The following is a 13,440-nucleotide window of genomic DNA, read 5'->3' on the forward strand; positions in this document are numbered from 1 at the left end:
TTAAAACAAAATTGGTGCCCTTACACTCAAATCAAATCAATCAGTTTAAAGTTTAAGCTTAAGCTGATTTAAAAGACAGTGAGTTTTTATTAAATCATTGTTGAAACATTGAAATAATTATTGGCTTCTTTAACATCTGTATTCTTTCTAAACATTTATAGAAATTATTATTATAGAAATGGACATATGCAGGACGATGACAGTAAAAACAACATAGAAGGATGTCATACATGTGAATATGTGCCAGGGGCCTAACAGTAGGCTACATCAGTGGTTCTCAAAGTGGGGTCCGGGCAAAATAAAGCAAAATATAATCATATATTTTCAAAATAGTCACACCCATAAGTAGCACAGTGACACAATGTATGACTGTTTTGGTTATGGGTTTAATGCACTTTTTGTAATAAAGCATCTAAAAGCAAAAATTCTATCAGATGAAGAAAAGTTTTATCAAAAGGGGGGTCCGTGGTCAAATTTCTATTAGTTTAGTTGTCCTTCACATGAGGTTTTAGAACCACTAGCCTAAATTACAACCCTACTAAAATTATTATTAATTATTATTTTTGTTTGGTATTGCTTTTTTTTTTACCATTACCTTTACACATACTAGTGATGGAACATTAGTTCATCATAAAAATGGAAAAAAAGGTTTGCTGGTAAAAGCTTATTTTTCTACACTAAACAATATTGTATCATGTTGTTCTCAAAACACAACGAAATGTGGAAAATACTCAGTTTTATAACAGCCCCTAGTGTTAAAAAAAAAAAAAAAACTCCTGTAAATTATTCTCTAATCGGTTAAAGCGTCGTCATATTTTCTACGGCGGGGGGGACAACTGAATCTCCCGGAACTTCCGCCAGGTCTAAACGGAAGTAGGTACGTGGCCGCTTCAGCTGACAGTCTACATGATGGCGACAGAGGTTCAGAGCGGCGACCTCGACAGTGCTACTTCTAGCCGGCTCGAAGTTTCCATCGATGGCCTCACCCTCAGTCCCGACCCGGAGGGCGAGCAGGGCCAGGTCGATGTGCCGGACCCCAAACCCGCGGAGCCCGGGACCGATACGCCGGGTGACGCTGAAGGCGAAGATGGAGAGACTGGCAAATCTGCCATAGAGAGGAAATGGGGCTTTCCTTTGCAAGAGCTGTACGGGATGGGCCTTAAATTCTTCAAAGGTATTTCACGTTTGTTATTAGCACCCAGCTTTAACGCACAGAGACAGCTAGCAGCCGGACCGACCCGTGAAATGTGAGACGGTTCGCTCGCTGGCTGAGGTTAGCACTTTGCTAACGTTAGCTGTCACCGCCTGGGCAGCTGCTGTCAGTCGCAACATTACATTAGCCACATAGCTGACGCCAACAGTTAGCTGGCTGTTATGGATAAAACAAGCACCAGGTGTCTGTGTGTAGCTCTGGCTCTCTCCTTTCCATGTACATGTATTAGGGTTTGGACAGAATAACCTGGCTTGTCATGAGCCTGTAAATCATACGACTGCTCCGTCAACTAATTTTAGTGTTGTACGTTAATGTAAGAAAGCTATGCATCCCAACTGAATGGTGGCTCAACACGCCCTGCCATGTGCTGCGGCTGAAGAAGCCGGCACGTCAGCTCCTAAACCACATCCTTCTTTGATAAATAAATCGCTGCCATACTGCCAAGAAGGAAATAGTTTAGAGGATACAGCTGGTCCATAGTCTCTGCAAGATGACTTTAAAACCAGGGCACAGTGGTGCCAAAAGCCACGGTTTCTGCACTTACAGTGTTGTGACACCATTGATATCACTACCACTTAATTGCATACTTGGTGCTCAAAGGACAGCTCAAAATACACATTATTTTCAATATATCGCTAACCAAAACATCTATTACAAGTTTCAGTATCAAAGCCTCATTTAAGTTCCATCAATCTCACCAAGTAATACTTGTGAAGAAGTAGCAAGTCAAAACAGCACAGTGTTTTCAGAACAAGTTGAAAGCTTTTGAAGATATTTCTCATATAAATATAGAGTATGTCCTGCCCCCTGTGGCCCTCCTTGCCTTTAACAGAAGATGTAGTCGGTTGTTACTTTGCAAACATCCTGAACACGTGTAAGCACTTTTGAACACTGAGCATTCTTACTAAGTGGAGTACTTGTAATGACTGTGCAAACAGGTTAGGGCCTGGTTGCCACTGTGAGATAGTAATCTGTGCTTTGTATTTAAAGTCATGTATTTCTAGTCAGTTGGGTCTACTTGTATAACATGTATACAAAAATCTGGTTCTTGCCTCACCCTGGTTTAAATACATTTCACTGGGATTAGAGTGCCATGAGGTTGTTATTCAATTATAGAGCGCCCTTGGAAAAGGAGAAGTGTTACAATCGTCAGAGCAATAGAGAGCCTAAGTGCCTCCCCTTCCGGTGGACCGTCATGGGACCTTAAAAACAGTAATCAGTGGCGTTGGACAACTCATTTTTTTATCCTGTTTGAATTGTGCTCTGAATTACACACATGACGTTTGACAATTTAAAACAAGCCACCGCCTGTCACGTACAGCCGGTCCCACATACGGGCTCTTATGGAATTGACCAGCTCTTTGGCGTAGCTGCAGCTGTCAACATGACCCGACTTAAGGTGATTTTCATCTGTTTTAATACTGTTCTCCTGTTACGTCACTGTTTTATGAAAAACTTGACTACTGTACATATTTTTTATGAAATAAAATCCCATGGGGCAGAAGGGAGGTACTTAAGCTCTCTGTTGTTTTATACTGTACGCTGTAGTCTTGGAACAAAAATATGATATCATGTTGTTCAGGGATACAAAGATGTAACTGTATAACTCACAAGCACTTTTCACTGCAGGACATAAAAGACAAATGCATGCAAACTCATTGCTTCCACATTGTTGCTTTCAGATAAAGATGGCAAGGCCTTCCACCCGACCTACGAGGAGAAGCTTCGGCTGGTGGCTCTGCACAAACAGGTGTTACTGGGCCCTTACAATCCTGATGCTTCACCGGAGGTCGGCTTCTTTGACGTCCTGGGCAACGACCGCAGGTAACCCCAGCAGACATTTGTGTGGGTTAATGTAACCCATTTGACCAAGATAGCCTGTTTTCAGCCTGATTAAAGTAACTTTTGTTTTTTTAAATCAATAACGTAAGCTAAAAAGAAGTCTTAATGGCTGAGCCCAATTTGCCAAGCTGCCTTTTTTATTTGAATTTTCACCTCCATTCTTGCTCGGTGTGCAGAAAAGAGTGGGCCTCCCTGGGTAACATGGAGAAGGAGGACGCCATGGTGGAGTTTGTGAAGCTGCTGAACAAGTGCTGTAACCTCTTTGCTCCCTATGTCATCTCACACAAGATCGAAAGGGAGGAGCAGGAGAGGAAAAGGTAAGGCGCTTGACTTCAGTTCTCCTGAGGGAGATCCCCCTGCCACTGTGTCTAAATACAGATCCTGTTTCACTTTGTCATATAATATGCTGCCAGAAGGACTGTGAAGTAGCTGAGGAAATATTGGACATTTATTGACTGATGCAGTGATGTGACCCTTTTTTTTATTTTTATTTTTTATGAATTTGACGATTTGCATAACTTATAATATCCTTCATTACTTTGCTCTTCTCCAGGAAAGAAGAAGAGGAGCGACAGCGGCAGGAGGAGGAGGAGAGGGAGCGACAAAGGCAGGAAGAGGAGAGACGGAGGCTTGAGGAAGAGGAAAGGCTGAGGAGAGAGGAAGAGGAAAGGAGGCAGGCAGAGGAGGAGAGGCTACGGGTTGAGCAGCAAAAGTATGTGTGTTGGTATCGCCGTGTGTTTGCATAATGCGCTTGGGCTTGCAAGATATCCATTTGATTTCGGCACGACTTCTACATTATCATCACAATCCCCTGACATTGATACCTACAGGGGTATTGTCTTTTCAGCTCTGGAGCTGTGACAGATTCATTGTTAGCAGGGCACTTTAGCCGGGTCAGTTCTTGGTTCAAACCTGGTCCAGAGAGGACAATCACCTTACTCACCATGACTCTTCTCTTCTCTCTATGTTAAAACCCTACATCTTTCCACTGTCCACCATTGTCTCCCCCCCTCTTTCCTTCCTCACCAAATCTGCTCCTGTGCTCCATTTCCCAGACAACAGATAATGGCGGCATTGAATGCGCAGACAGCGGTGCAGTTCCAACAGTATGCTGCTCAGCAATACCCAAACAGCCCAGAGCAACAGCTGGGCCTCATCCGCCAGCTCCAGGAGCAGCACTACCAACAGTACATGCAGCAGCTCTACCAGGTTCAGCTGGCCCAGCAACAGGTAGGATGCAACACTAAGAGAAGGATAGACTTTCATTGATTATTTTTACCTTTTGCAGTTAATCGTAAAGTATTAAGATTAGCTATTGGCAAGGTTTTCTTTCAAAGATCCATTGAAAATAGTCATGGGCCAAGAAAAACAAAAAGTCAGAATGGCTTATTCTGGTTACATTTTGAGATGTTTACATCTAAAAAGCTTACTTTTGAGCAGTTGTTTATATTTTATCAGTAACACTTTGTTAGTGTGAGACCAATGAAAAGAAAAACTGTAGAGTTGGATAAAAAAAACAAAACTTCCATGACATCTAATTGTCCAGAACTAAATCTACTCTCACTCTTCATGATGAGAGTATGAGAGTATGCAGAAAAGTGCTTGTGCCACAATGCAATTTCAGAGACTGTTCAAAATGTTGTCCAAAGATGGAAAAACAAAATTAAATTTTGAACCTCCTCAATAATCAAGTGCCTTGTGAGGAGTGCAGTATTTAGCAAGGATAACATCAGGATGGCAGTTTTAGCCATTAAGGTGCAGCCTTACATGTACATAAATGTATTTCATATGACAGCAGGAGTCTGTTCTTCCACCAACAACATTGTAGAAACTTCACCTCTCATTATTGATTTATGTCCCCGGTTTGGTTTACAATGTCTTCAAATGTTCATTTGGTCCCAGGCGGCCTTACAGAAGCAGCAGCAGCAGGCTGATTTGATGGTGCAGGGCACGCTGGAATCTAGCAGCTTCAACAGTGAGTCCATCCCCGCCTCAGCTGCGGGACCATTGTGTGCGGCTTCACCACCTGCCGGGGAGGAAGCCCCTACAGTCAATGGAGGCCAGTCAGACTCTTATTCGGAGAGCATGGACCGGGAGCCAGAGCCTGAGCCGGCAGAGGAGGTCTCAGAGAACGGGCCTTTATTAGGTTGGTGGGCCCTAGATGTGTTTGTCTCATCACAAAAACTACTGTAGTTGACTTCATGCAGAGAGAATCTGTGTTTTCCTTATTGTGCAGCTAAAGGGCAGAGGGGGGAGCTCCGTCAAACAAACAAAGCTTTATATCAAAATTGAAATCTGATTCTTATCTGCTGTGTCCTTGTTGATGTGACCTGGAAGGCAGGGAGCAGAAGAGCTGGAACAAGTGATACATGATAGTCTGTGTCCATCTAGGTATCATCCAACCACACTTTCACACTTTCCAGAAGTGAACAGGGCCTTGGTCAGATTCCAAAACATGCATTATGAACCAAATTAATCTACTGTGGCTGGCTGCTCACTCTCAAAATAATGTTTTGAGGAAAGATGGATGGATAGCTGGGTATGCAGATAACTCAGCCCTTTGTCATTGATCACATGGACTCTCACATAACCTGACAACATAGATGGTCTGTTAGTTCATTCCGCATTTAGTCTGTGTAAACTGGTAGGTAATCACTTATTACGAATTAAAATGTTTACATTCTTTCCTGCATTAGCAGATTTGTATTTGACTTTTTGCAACAGATTGTAAAAAACCTCTTGTCCTTTTGATCACAGCAGACTCTCCACCAGTCATAGCTGCTCCCTCCATGTGGACACGGCCACAGATCAAGGACTTCAAGGAGAAAATCCGGCAAGACGCAGACAGCGTGATCACGGTGGGGCGTGGCGAGGTGGTGACAGTGCGTGTGCCCACCCACGAGGAGGGCGCTTACCTGTTCTGGGAGTTTGCCACAGACTATTATGACATCGGCTTTGGGGTCTTCTTTGAGTGGACGGATGCCGCCTCCGCTTCGGTCAGCGTGCACGTTTCGGAGTCCAGTGATGATGACGAGGATGAGGAAGGTGAGGTGTGGGTGGAAAGTCGGTGTGAATAAACCCTGCAGGGTTCCTGATACAAATAGTTTCAGGAGTGACGGTAATCCTGGACCTACCTTTGGTGGCAGCTCCTGGTGACGATATCTGCTTAAAAAGTCAGTTTCACTTACTGTGATGTGTGAAGATGTAGGCTGTCCTTCCATGATGTGTTCAGGATTATGTAAACAACAAATATGCACAACAGCCTTTTTTTCAAATAATTGAAAATGGAACTTTGCCAGCTGTGATGTTAGTTTCACTATAATAGAATATAAAAAGGTACAGATGGGTCATGATTTGATCCCAGGGTCACAGCCTTTTACTATGGGTACTATGCACCACACACTGCTATTTAATGAGTTGTCAAGTCTTGGTGGTTATTTAATCTTCCAGCTTGCAGTTTCTTCACTCCTCGGCCTATGGAGAGATGAATAACTACTTTTCTAGATAATATTTTATTCTTATCTCAAGTTCAGAACTTGGCCACGCCATAGTTCAACATCTCATAGTTCTCTCCTGGTCAGATGAAGTCCAGAGAAAACCGGAGCAGTGGTGTGAATAGAAATGTATTCCTGCGATATATTAATAAGATATTAGGCAATATTGTGAATGTGTAGTGGAACTGGCATGGTTTTGATGGTTCTGGCATGGTTTTGATGGTTCTGGCATGGTTTTGATGGTTCAATTAACTGTAGTAGCAGTAATGTTTTATATTTAGTGTAACAACACTGTGTTTTATACAGGAAATTGTGTAACATTAATAAAAAAAAGAAAAATAGTAAAAGCTGAGCTGCTAGTATGTCATGACCGCCAAAAATTATGTGTGTCTAATATGTAGTTGGCATAGACAAGTCTTTGTTTAAAAACTTACAATTCATATTATGAGTACGCCTGATAACACTTGTTGCCATGGATACAGACACCAATACCGATCAACTGCTGAAGTGAAGGGGGTTATGCAATGTCGCGTTGTAGATGATGTTGCCCGCCTATACTGGTAGGTACACTACCAGAGTGTAACAGCTCAATACAGCGTCTCCATATGAGTTTAATACAAAGAGGAGCATGTGGGTTTTTTTGGACTCAGAATAGATCGGCTCAAAATATAATTTGTGCTTTCAAAAAATATTTTCCACTGCTCAAAATGTCCCATTGTGTGCTCAGGGTTGAGGCACAAATTTAACTCCATAATATTAAGGTTAATGGTAGCATTGCATAATTGTAGTGAAGCTGTTTAATGATGTGTGTCTGTGTATGCATTCAGAAAGATGAGACTCAGTGGTGTGACTCTCTGCAACTTGATCTATTGTTCTTGTGTCCTCAGGTGATCCTCCCAACGAGGAGGAGAAGGCAAAGAAGGAGGCAGGGAAGCCCCAGGTGGATGAGATTGTGCCGGTGTACCGGCGGGACTGTCATGAGGAGGTGTATGCCGGCAGCCACCAGTACCCCGGCCGCGGAGTCTACCTGCTCAAGTTTGACAACTCCTATTCGCTGTGGCGCTCCAAGAGTGTTTACTACAGAGTCTACTACACCAGATAAGCCTGAATACAGACACAGCGGGAGCCAAGGAGTGTGTATGTTCATATGTGCGTGTGTGTGTAGATTTGTGTGATGGCAGCCTATATGTGTGTGAGTGTAAGAGAGAGGGAGAAAGTGATACCAGATCTGTTCTGGACAAAACCACCAGAGGGTGACAAAGAGACACATCTGGAGCCCAAGTTTGGAGATTGGACTAACATGTATGTACTGTGTGTGTGTGTGTGTGTGTGTGTGTGTGTGTGTGCGTCCCAAGATACACCCGTGCTAGAGCCTGTCATCGAGCCTGTGGAAAAGGAGTGTGTATTGCTGTTGTATATTCACCACCTTTCCTTGCTGCGCTCACATAAACCAAGCTGAAGGACTTTGCTTTCATATTGTATTTGACCTCTTTCCACCCTGGGCTCCTTGTCTGTCACCACCCTGGCCCAACAGTCCAACGTGGCCTTGTGGCTGCTTCTGCCCTGAGTGACGTTTTCTTCACCGTGAACGGAAACCCAGTCCAGCACTCTGTGAGCCGGTTCCTGTTTGGTGGTTACAGTGGTTGTTTATCTGGCAAGAACTTGATGTTGAAAATTAAGTTATATTGCAAATGTACTTCATAACACTATGGCTCTTGTTCCACAGAGAGCTTCTGGTCTTTGCCAAGTCTGACACACACGTTAAAAACACCAGTGTACACAAACGTAATTATCCTTTTTGTTGTAAAACAGCAGCCTGCTGATCTCTTAAGACCCTAGCCGCTATGCATATATGAAGATCTGACAGGATGTTTAGTGGTAGCTGTGCACTTCTTGGCGTATCCCCGCACAAAACTGCGTATTCTACCTTTTAATTCTTGATACAGTCTGATTGACAGAGCGCACCAGGAATAGGTTTTATTTAATGGAGTTTACAAACAAAATGTATGAAGGACGGGCAAGAAGTCATTCCTTGGTTTAAGGTGAACTCCAAATGAAGTCATGAGTGTTCAAAGATGAATAGAAAAAAACATGCACATGAAAAAATGTGGCTGTGAGCCTTATGGCTTTATAAACTCACGCATCTCTGGGTGTGATACAGAATAAGTCTAAAAACAAATTACCTAATAAATATTTGTTATCACTTTCTCCTAAAGATATTTTTTTTTATCGGTGTCATGCTGTTTCAGTTCCACCTTCAGATGCCACTTCTTTACAGCAGCGTCCTATTCCACATTACATTAAATAATCAACTGTCCTTTGCTTGTCAGTTCTTTTAAGAAAGCGAAAAGGAGCTAGTATTACGACAGATGTTATATTAATATTGCCTGGGAGGTTGTTGTGTCTTGTGTATCTTTGCGTGTGTTTGGAGATGCTGTACTCAGTTCTGACACACAAGTATACCTAACAATAAAAAGCCCATGTTTTGGAGGTCATGAAGCACTGTTACATCTCTAAGAAATACAGTGTTCTGTTTTTTTTTTTGTTTTTTTTTAACCCCCTTCCTGGTATGAATTGACAAAAAAGGTATCCTTAATAAACTGAGATGACCTAGACTTATATTTGTCATGGGTGACATGGTTGCCGAGTAACTCAGCTGTGAGACTTTCATCTGTTGCTATGGTTTAGGTTAATTGTTGTTCATTTTCACATTTAATATGCTTGTTCGTGTACTCATTGCTTTGTATACCAACCACCTAGGTGCATTAATGAGCAATGTGTTCAGTAGGCGTCAGAGGCATTTGGTTTCACTTGATTACTCATTGAGCTGAATTTGTACATTTCTATGTGTGGATGCAACCAAACACAGATGCGGAAAAACTTGTACGTTGAGTTATCCTCCAGTGTCCTTACTGGGTATCTATTCATGAGATTATTTAATTAGAGGCCACTCCTGCCTCCTATCATTCAGTGATTTGTGGAACAAAAATGTCACCACTTACGGCTTAACCCATCCACAAAGTTTAAGGAGGTTCCCATTTGTTCTGATGAGTGTGATGTTTGTCTTTCTCAAGTTTCTTACTGCTCACCAAATGGTTTGAGCCGACTTGTTCAAGACTTGTATGTAAATAATTCTATAAATTGGTTTATGTATGGGTTTTTAGATGTGGAAGAAGGCTTTTGGTTTTGAGAATCAATGCACTGTAAAATATGGTGAATGAGATTTATGTATACATTTTACCCCAAATGAAAGTCCAAACCTCGTAGGAAGTATAAAACTGTCAGTCTATTGACATGAAAGACAGAAAAGCTCATCTTTTTGTATTGTTTTGACTTGTTTGGATCTCTTATGAGTTGCAAGATCTTTCTTTTGGGCATATATTTAATCTTGATTAAACTTATGTTCATCTCTAGAATTGGACAGTTTGTCATCTTTCCTGTTTTCTATATTTTAATTGTATATGATCCAGCTTTAATGCTTTGTGTCCTTAAGCTTCAGTCCTCTTTGTTCATCAATAGCCTCAGAAGATAAAATAATAACTAATGTTTTTATCAGCAGACATTTTGATGAAACACAGGTGAAATCAATAACACTAATAAAAGCTGGATTCCCTTAAAATGAACATTATTTTTTTGGTACATTTAAGCTGAGGGCGGAGGCAATGTTGGGAATGTGAGGACGCCAAAGATGGCCTTGGAACAACAACAACAACAGTATTAGCTTGTTCCTTTTTCCACCAGTGTGTCATCCTCATACTTCTTTCCTGTCACATTTTGTGCTGAGGGAATGACCCATGCGGATGTTAACTCATGTAAAAGGACAATTCACCTTTTTCATGACGCACATGGGATGTCACTATGTTCAGAATAAGAGGCAACAGCCAACACTCCAGAACACAGCTGTATCAGCCCTTTAAACTCTTAATACACAGTGCAGGTGGAGAGGAATTTGAAGATTTCCAGTTAGCTGAGTTATGAGAAAACATTAACAGTGGAAATACTTGCCTGGAGCTCACTCTACAAAGAGGCACCCCTTGAAGTTGCTGTGTTCACTTGAAGACACCAGGGGGCATACTGAATACTACAGAGACACTTTTTGCCAAGTTGACATTGTTATCCAGATATGCAAAAGAATCCACAGATATCAACCTGAGCTGGGCCAAAAGTTGTGCTATTAATGAGTAGATTTGGCTCTTTGGAATTTAAAGAGCAGCGCTGGGAAAGCTAGGCGTGGGGACAGGACACTCATACCCTGTACACACAGAGGAGATAAATCAGAGGCAAGTGTTCAAAGAATGCGTTGTCCAGGGGTTATTTTAAAAGGTATGAGCAAACAACTAACATGGCCTTTCTCTAAAATGAAGGAGCTAAAGACAGATTGTAGACCTACCGTTACGCTACACACGCAAGCTAATGTTAGCTTAACTTGTCAAATTACCATTTGGGTGTCTCCATTACTAACACATCTGAAAAATTACATTTCTTAAGCAGTTCAAGAGTCACTAGATAGTATAATTAATGCCCACACACGGAGTTTATTTTTGTACTGTTGACGATGTTACGTTAAATATACCTTAACTTAGCTCATAACCCAACTAACTCAGCTAACGTTATAAACAACCTAGCTAACGTTAGCTAGTTAACTTTGGGAAACTAGTGTTACATAATTACACGAACATTTCATTTTAATGCATTTTTATTATTATATTTATCACTAATTAAAAACTCAAATAAATAGCCATCTCAACAAAATGTGGTCATGGGTACCTTAAATCAGGGTTATTTAACGTTAGGTGAGGATTGACATGGGTGATACACCTTTTAATGCCTAATATTATTAGACTATTTAATGTGCAATGACCTAACGTTATTAAATCCGTCCACCATCATCGTTATTAAGTCCATCAACCTATTACCTTACATTATAACGTTACGTAATAAAATTTTAAAGCTATAATTGGAGTTACCTTGCCAAATTAGGAAAATCTAAAGGTTAACGTTAAGTATATTAGCCCAATGTTACCTTTAATTTTCCCTAATTGTAAGGATTGATACAGTGAGTTAAGCTGAATAGTTTCTCTAAGACACAGGCGATCATAAAGCATGAATAAAATAGTGACTTTAGCCTCACACTGTTAATTCTTCTAAACTTCTCAGTTTGTTGGCGGCTTCAGTCGCTCCGGTCCCGTTGGGAAAGAGCCCGGTCCGGGTTTTTCCGTCAGACCGCTCCACTGACTGCGAAGAGATGCAGGTAAACTGTCCTCTGTGTGTGTGGCTCCGGTTCCAGTTGCTACAGGTGGTTGTAGTATTTTCCGGGTTTTTACTTGTACTTTTCCCTACTTTTTCCTCGTGTGTTTTTTTTCATTTCTCTCCAGTAGCTTGCACTGTGTCTGGTTGAATTTGAATAGGCTTTGGGAGGCAACGTTTCCAGTGAGTGTACAGCAGCACAAAGTCTCATGCTTTGAAAAACAAAAATATGGCGGGATTGAAGGAGTATACGGCCTCGCAAATAACAGCAGCCACGGGAAGGCATTGCGTCTTGGACTTGTTTTAACGCCGTGAGGTTTTTGCGTGAACAGTTTTCGGTCCCGCTGGAGTTATTGGTATGAAATAAATATGCCTTTTCATCAGAGGAGCATCGAGCCGCAGCGTGTTAGTCGGTTATCGAGGGATGGCTCTATACCGGGGGAAGAAACCGGGAGACGCAAACTGCGAAGACCCGTTTTGTTCTCCTCACTGGACGAGGTCGGCTGTCATACATTGACCAACATAATTCACCAACTTTCCGATCTTTCTCGACATGCCAGCGACATCTTCCTGGGCATCGAGATGGAGGCAGGGATGGTGTTCAGGAGGTCCTGCAGGATTCAGGGGCGGCTGCAAAGTCTGCAGGGTGAAATCTGCAAGTTTGATCCCAAGAAAATCAAAATCCGTAAGTTTGCAGCGACTTGTTAGTCTGCAGTGTGGGAGCTAGTGTAACGTTATATCTCTACATTTTAGCTTATTCTTTCTCGACCCACAGCAATACTGTAGTAATATTGTAGTAAAACCAGAGGTGTCACTATCAACTTCTAATTGAGACCCACAGTCGTGTACGTTAAAGATATGGCACCATGACACTAGTGTTCTGTGATTTTTCACCGCAAAGACAAAAATATGCTAAAATATATAATCAAGTTTACATTCCAGTGTCTCTCTTTTGGACTTGTGCTGCTCTGTCATAATTACATAGTCATTGGTGTGGAGAGATGCTGGTCACATTTTGTCCATTGAAAGAACCGGGGAGGAGGAGTGACTGGTGTCTTCTGACACATGGCTTTGTAGGTCTTGATTTGGACTTATGTTAATAGTGGTATTAAGTCCTATGAGTAATGATGGATTTCCTCTCACCATCTGTGTTCAGTTGTGTCAAAGGACACATAGATCACAGGAGGCCTTACAACCCAGTGCCCCCCACCCCCCATTTCATCTCGCTGTTTTATACATGTAAACAAAGTTGGTCAACCCAAAGATAAATAGGAAATAAATTTCCTTTGCTGCAGCCTGCTCTGACTTTTGTTGTGTTGTGATTTGTTTTGCTGCCCTTGGAAAGCTTCCTCCTGTAGTCTCACGCACAGCGGTTACATATTAATTCAGACTTTGACTCATACTATACCAGCTACGTAAAGACTGTGAGATAGGCCTGTAGTTTTGTCTGCTCTGATACAGACCTGAAGTAAAGCCTATGAGTGAGTACAGATCTGCTATTTTATACCACTTCTTCCTATTTAACTGGTTGTATGTGGTACTAAAGGCGGCTGTGGCTCAGGAGCTAAAGCGGCTCCTCTTGTCCATACGTTGAAATGTGGAAGCAAGACACTGAACTCTAATTTGCTCCTGATGGACAGGCCA

At 41.9% G+C, this 13,440-nt stretch overlaps 2 protein-coding genes across 6 annotated transcripts in view; both read left to right on the forward strand.

Moving 5' to 3' along the window:
* Positions 1–871: 871 nt before the first annotated feature.
* acbd3 (acyl-Coenzyme A binding domain containing 3) lies at positions 872–9,970 on the forward strand. 2 transcript variants are annotated; one of them, XM_038727385.1, is made up of 8 exons: positions 872–1,174; positions 2,896–3,037; positions 3,232–3,372; positions 3,609–3,767; positions 4,111–4,285; positions 4,958–5,201; positions 5,816–6,100; positions 7,437–9,970. In XM_038727385.1, the coding sequence occupies exons 1-8, from the start codon at positions 907–909 to the stop codon at positions 7,649–7,651; spliced, it is 1,629 nt and encodes a 542-aa protein (XP_038583313.1). In that variant the 5' UTR covers positions 872–906; the 3' UTR covers positions 7,652–9,970. The 2 variants fall into 2 exon arrangements, with proteins under 2 accessions (XP_038583313.1, XP_038583312.1); XM_038727384.1 differs by having other exon boundaries at positions 873–1,174; positions 5,813–6,100.
* Positions 9,971–11,881: 1,911 nt separating this feature from the next.
* nhsl1b (NHS-like 1b) overlaps positions 11,882–13,440 on the forward strand; it is a 122,503-nt gene continuing 120,944 nt past the window's right edge. For 2 of the 4 annotated variants that reach the window (XM_038727375.1, XM_038727376.1), the window contains exon 1: positions 11,882–12,481. In XM_038727375.1, coding sequence (XP_038583303.1) covers positions 12,166–12,481 — 316 coding nt within the window. In that variant the 5' untranslated portion in view covers positions 11,882–12,165. The remainder of the gene's footprint in view (positions 12,482–13,440) is intronic. The other 2 variants (XM_038727373.1, XM_038727371.1) reach the window with 2 other exon arrangements.

Source organism: Micropterus salmoides, unplaced genomic scaffold, assembly GCF_014851395.1.
Source record: "Micropterus salmoides isolate LMB-PRFRI ecotype aquatic unplaced genomic scaffold, ASM1485139v1 Ms_hic_scaffold_18, whole genome shotgun sequence".
Taxonomy (NCBI): domain Eukaryota; kingdom Metazoa; phylum Chordata; class Actinopteri; order Centrarchiformes; family Centrarchidae; genus Micropterus; species Micropterus salmoides.

Coding starts and splice junctions, on each gene's coding strand:
- acbd3 (XM_038727384.1), top strand. CDS start 907: ATGATGGCGACAGAGGTTCAGAGCGGCGACCTCGACAGTGCTACTTCT. Junction 4,286..4,957: donor TTCAGCTGGCCCAGCAACAG/GTAGGATGCAAC, acceptor ATTTGGTCCCAG/GCGGCCTTACAGAAGCAGCA. Junction 5,202..5,812: donor AGAGAACGGGCCTTTATTAG/GTTGGTGGGCCC, acceptor TTTTGATCACAG/CAGACTCTCCACCAGTCATA.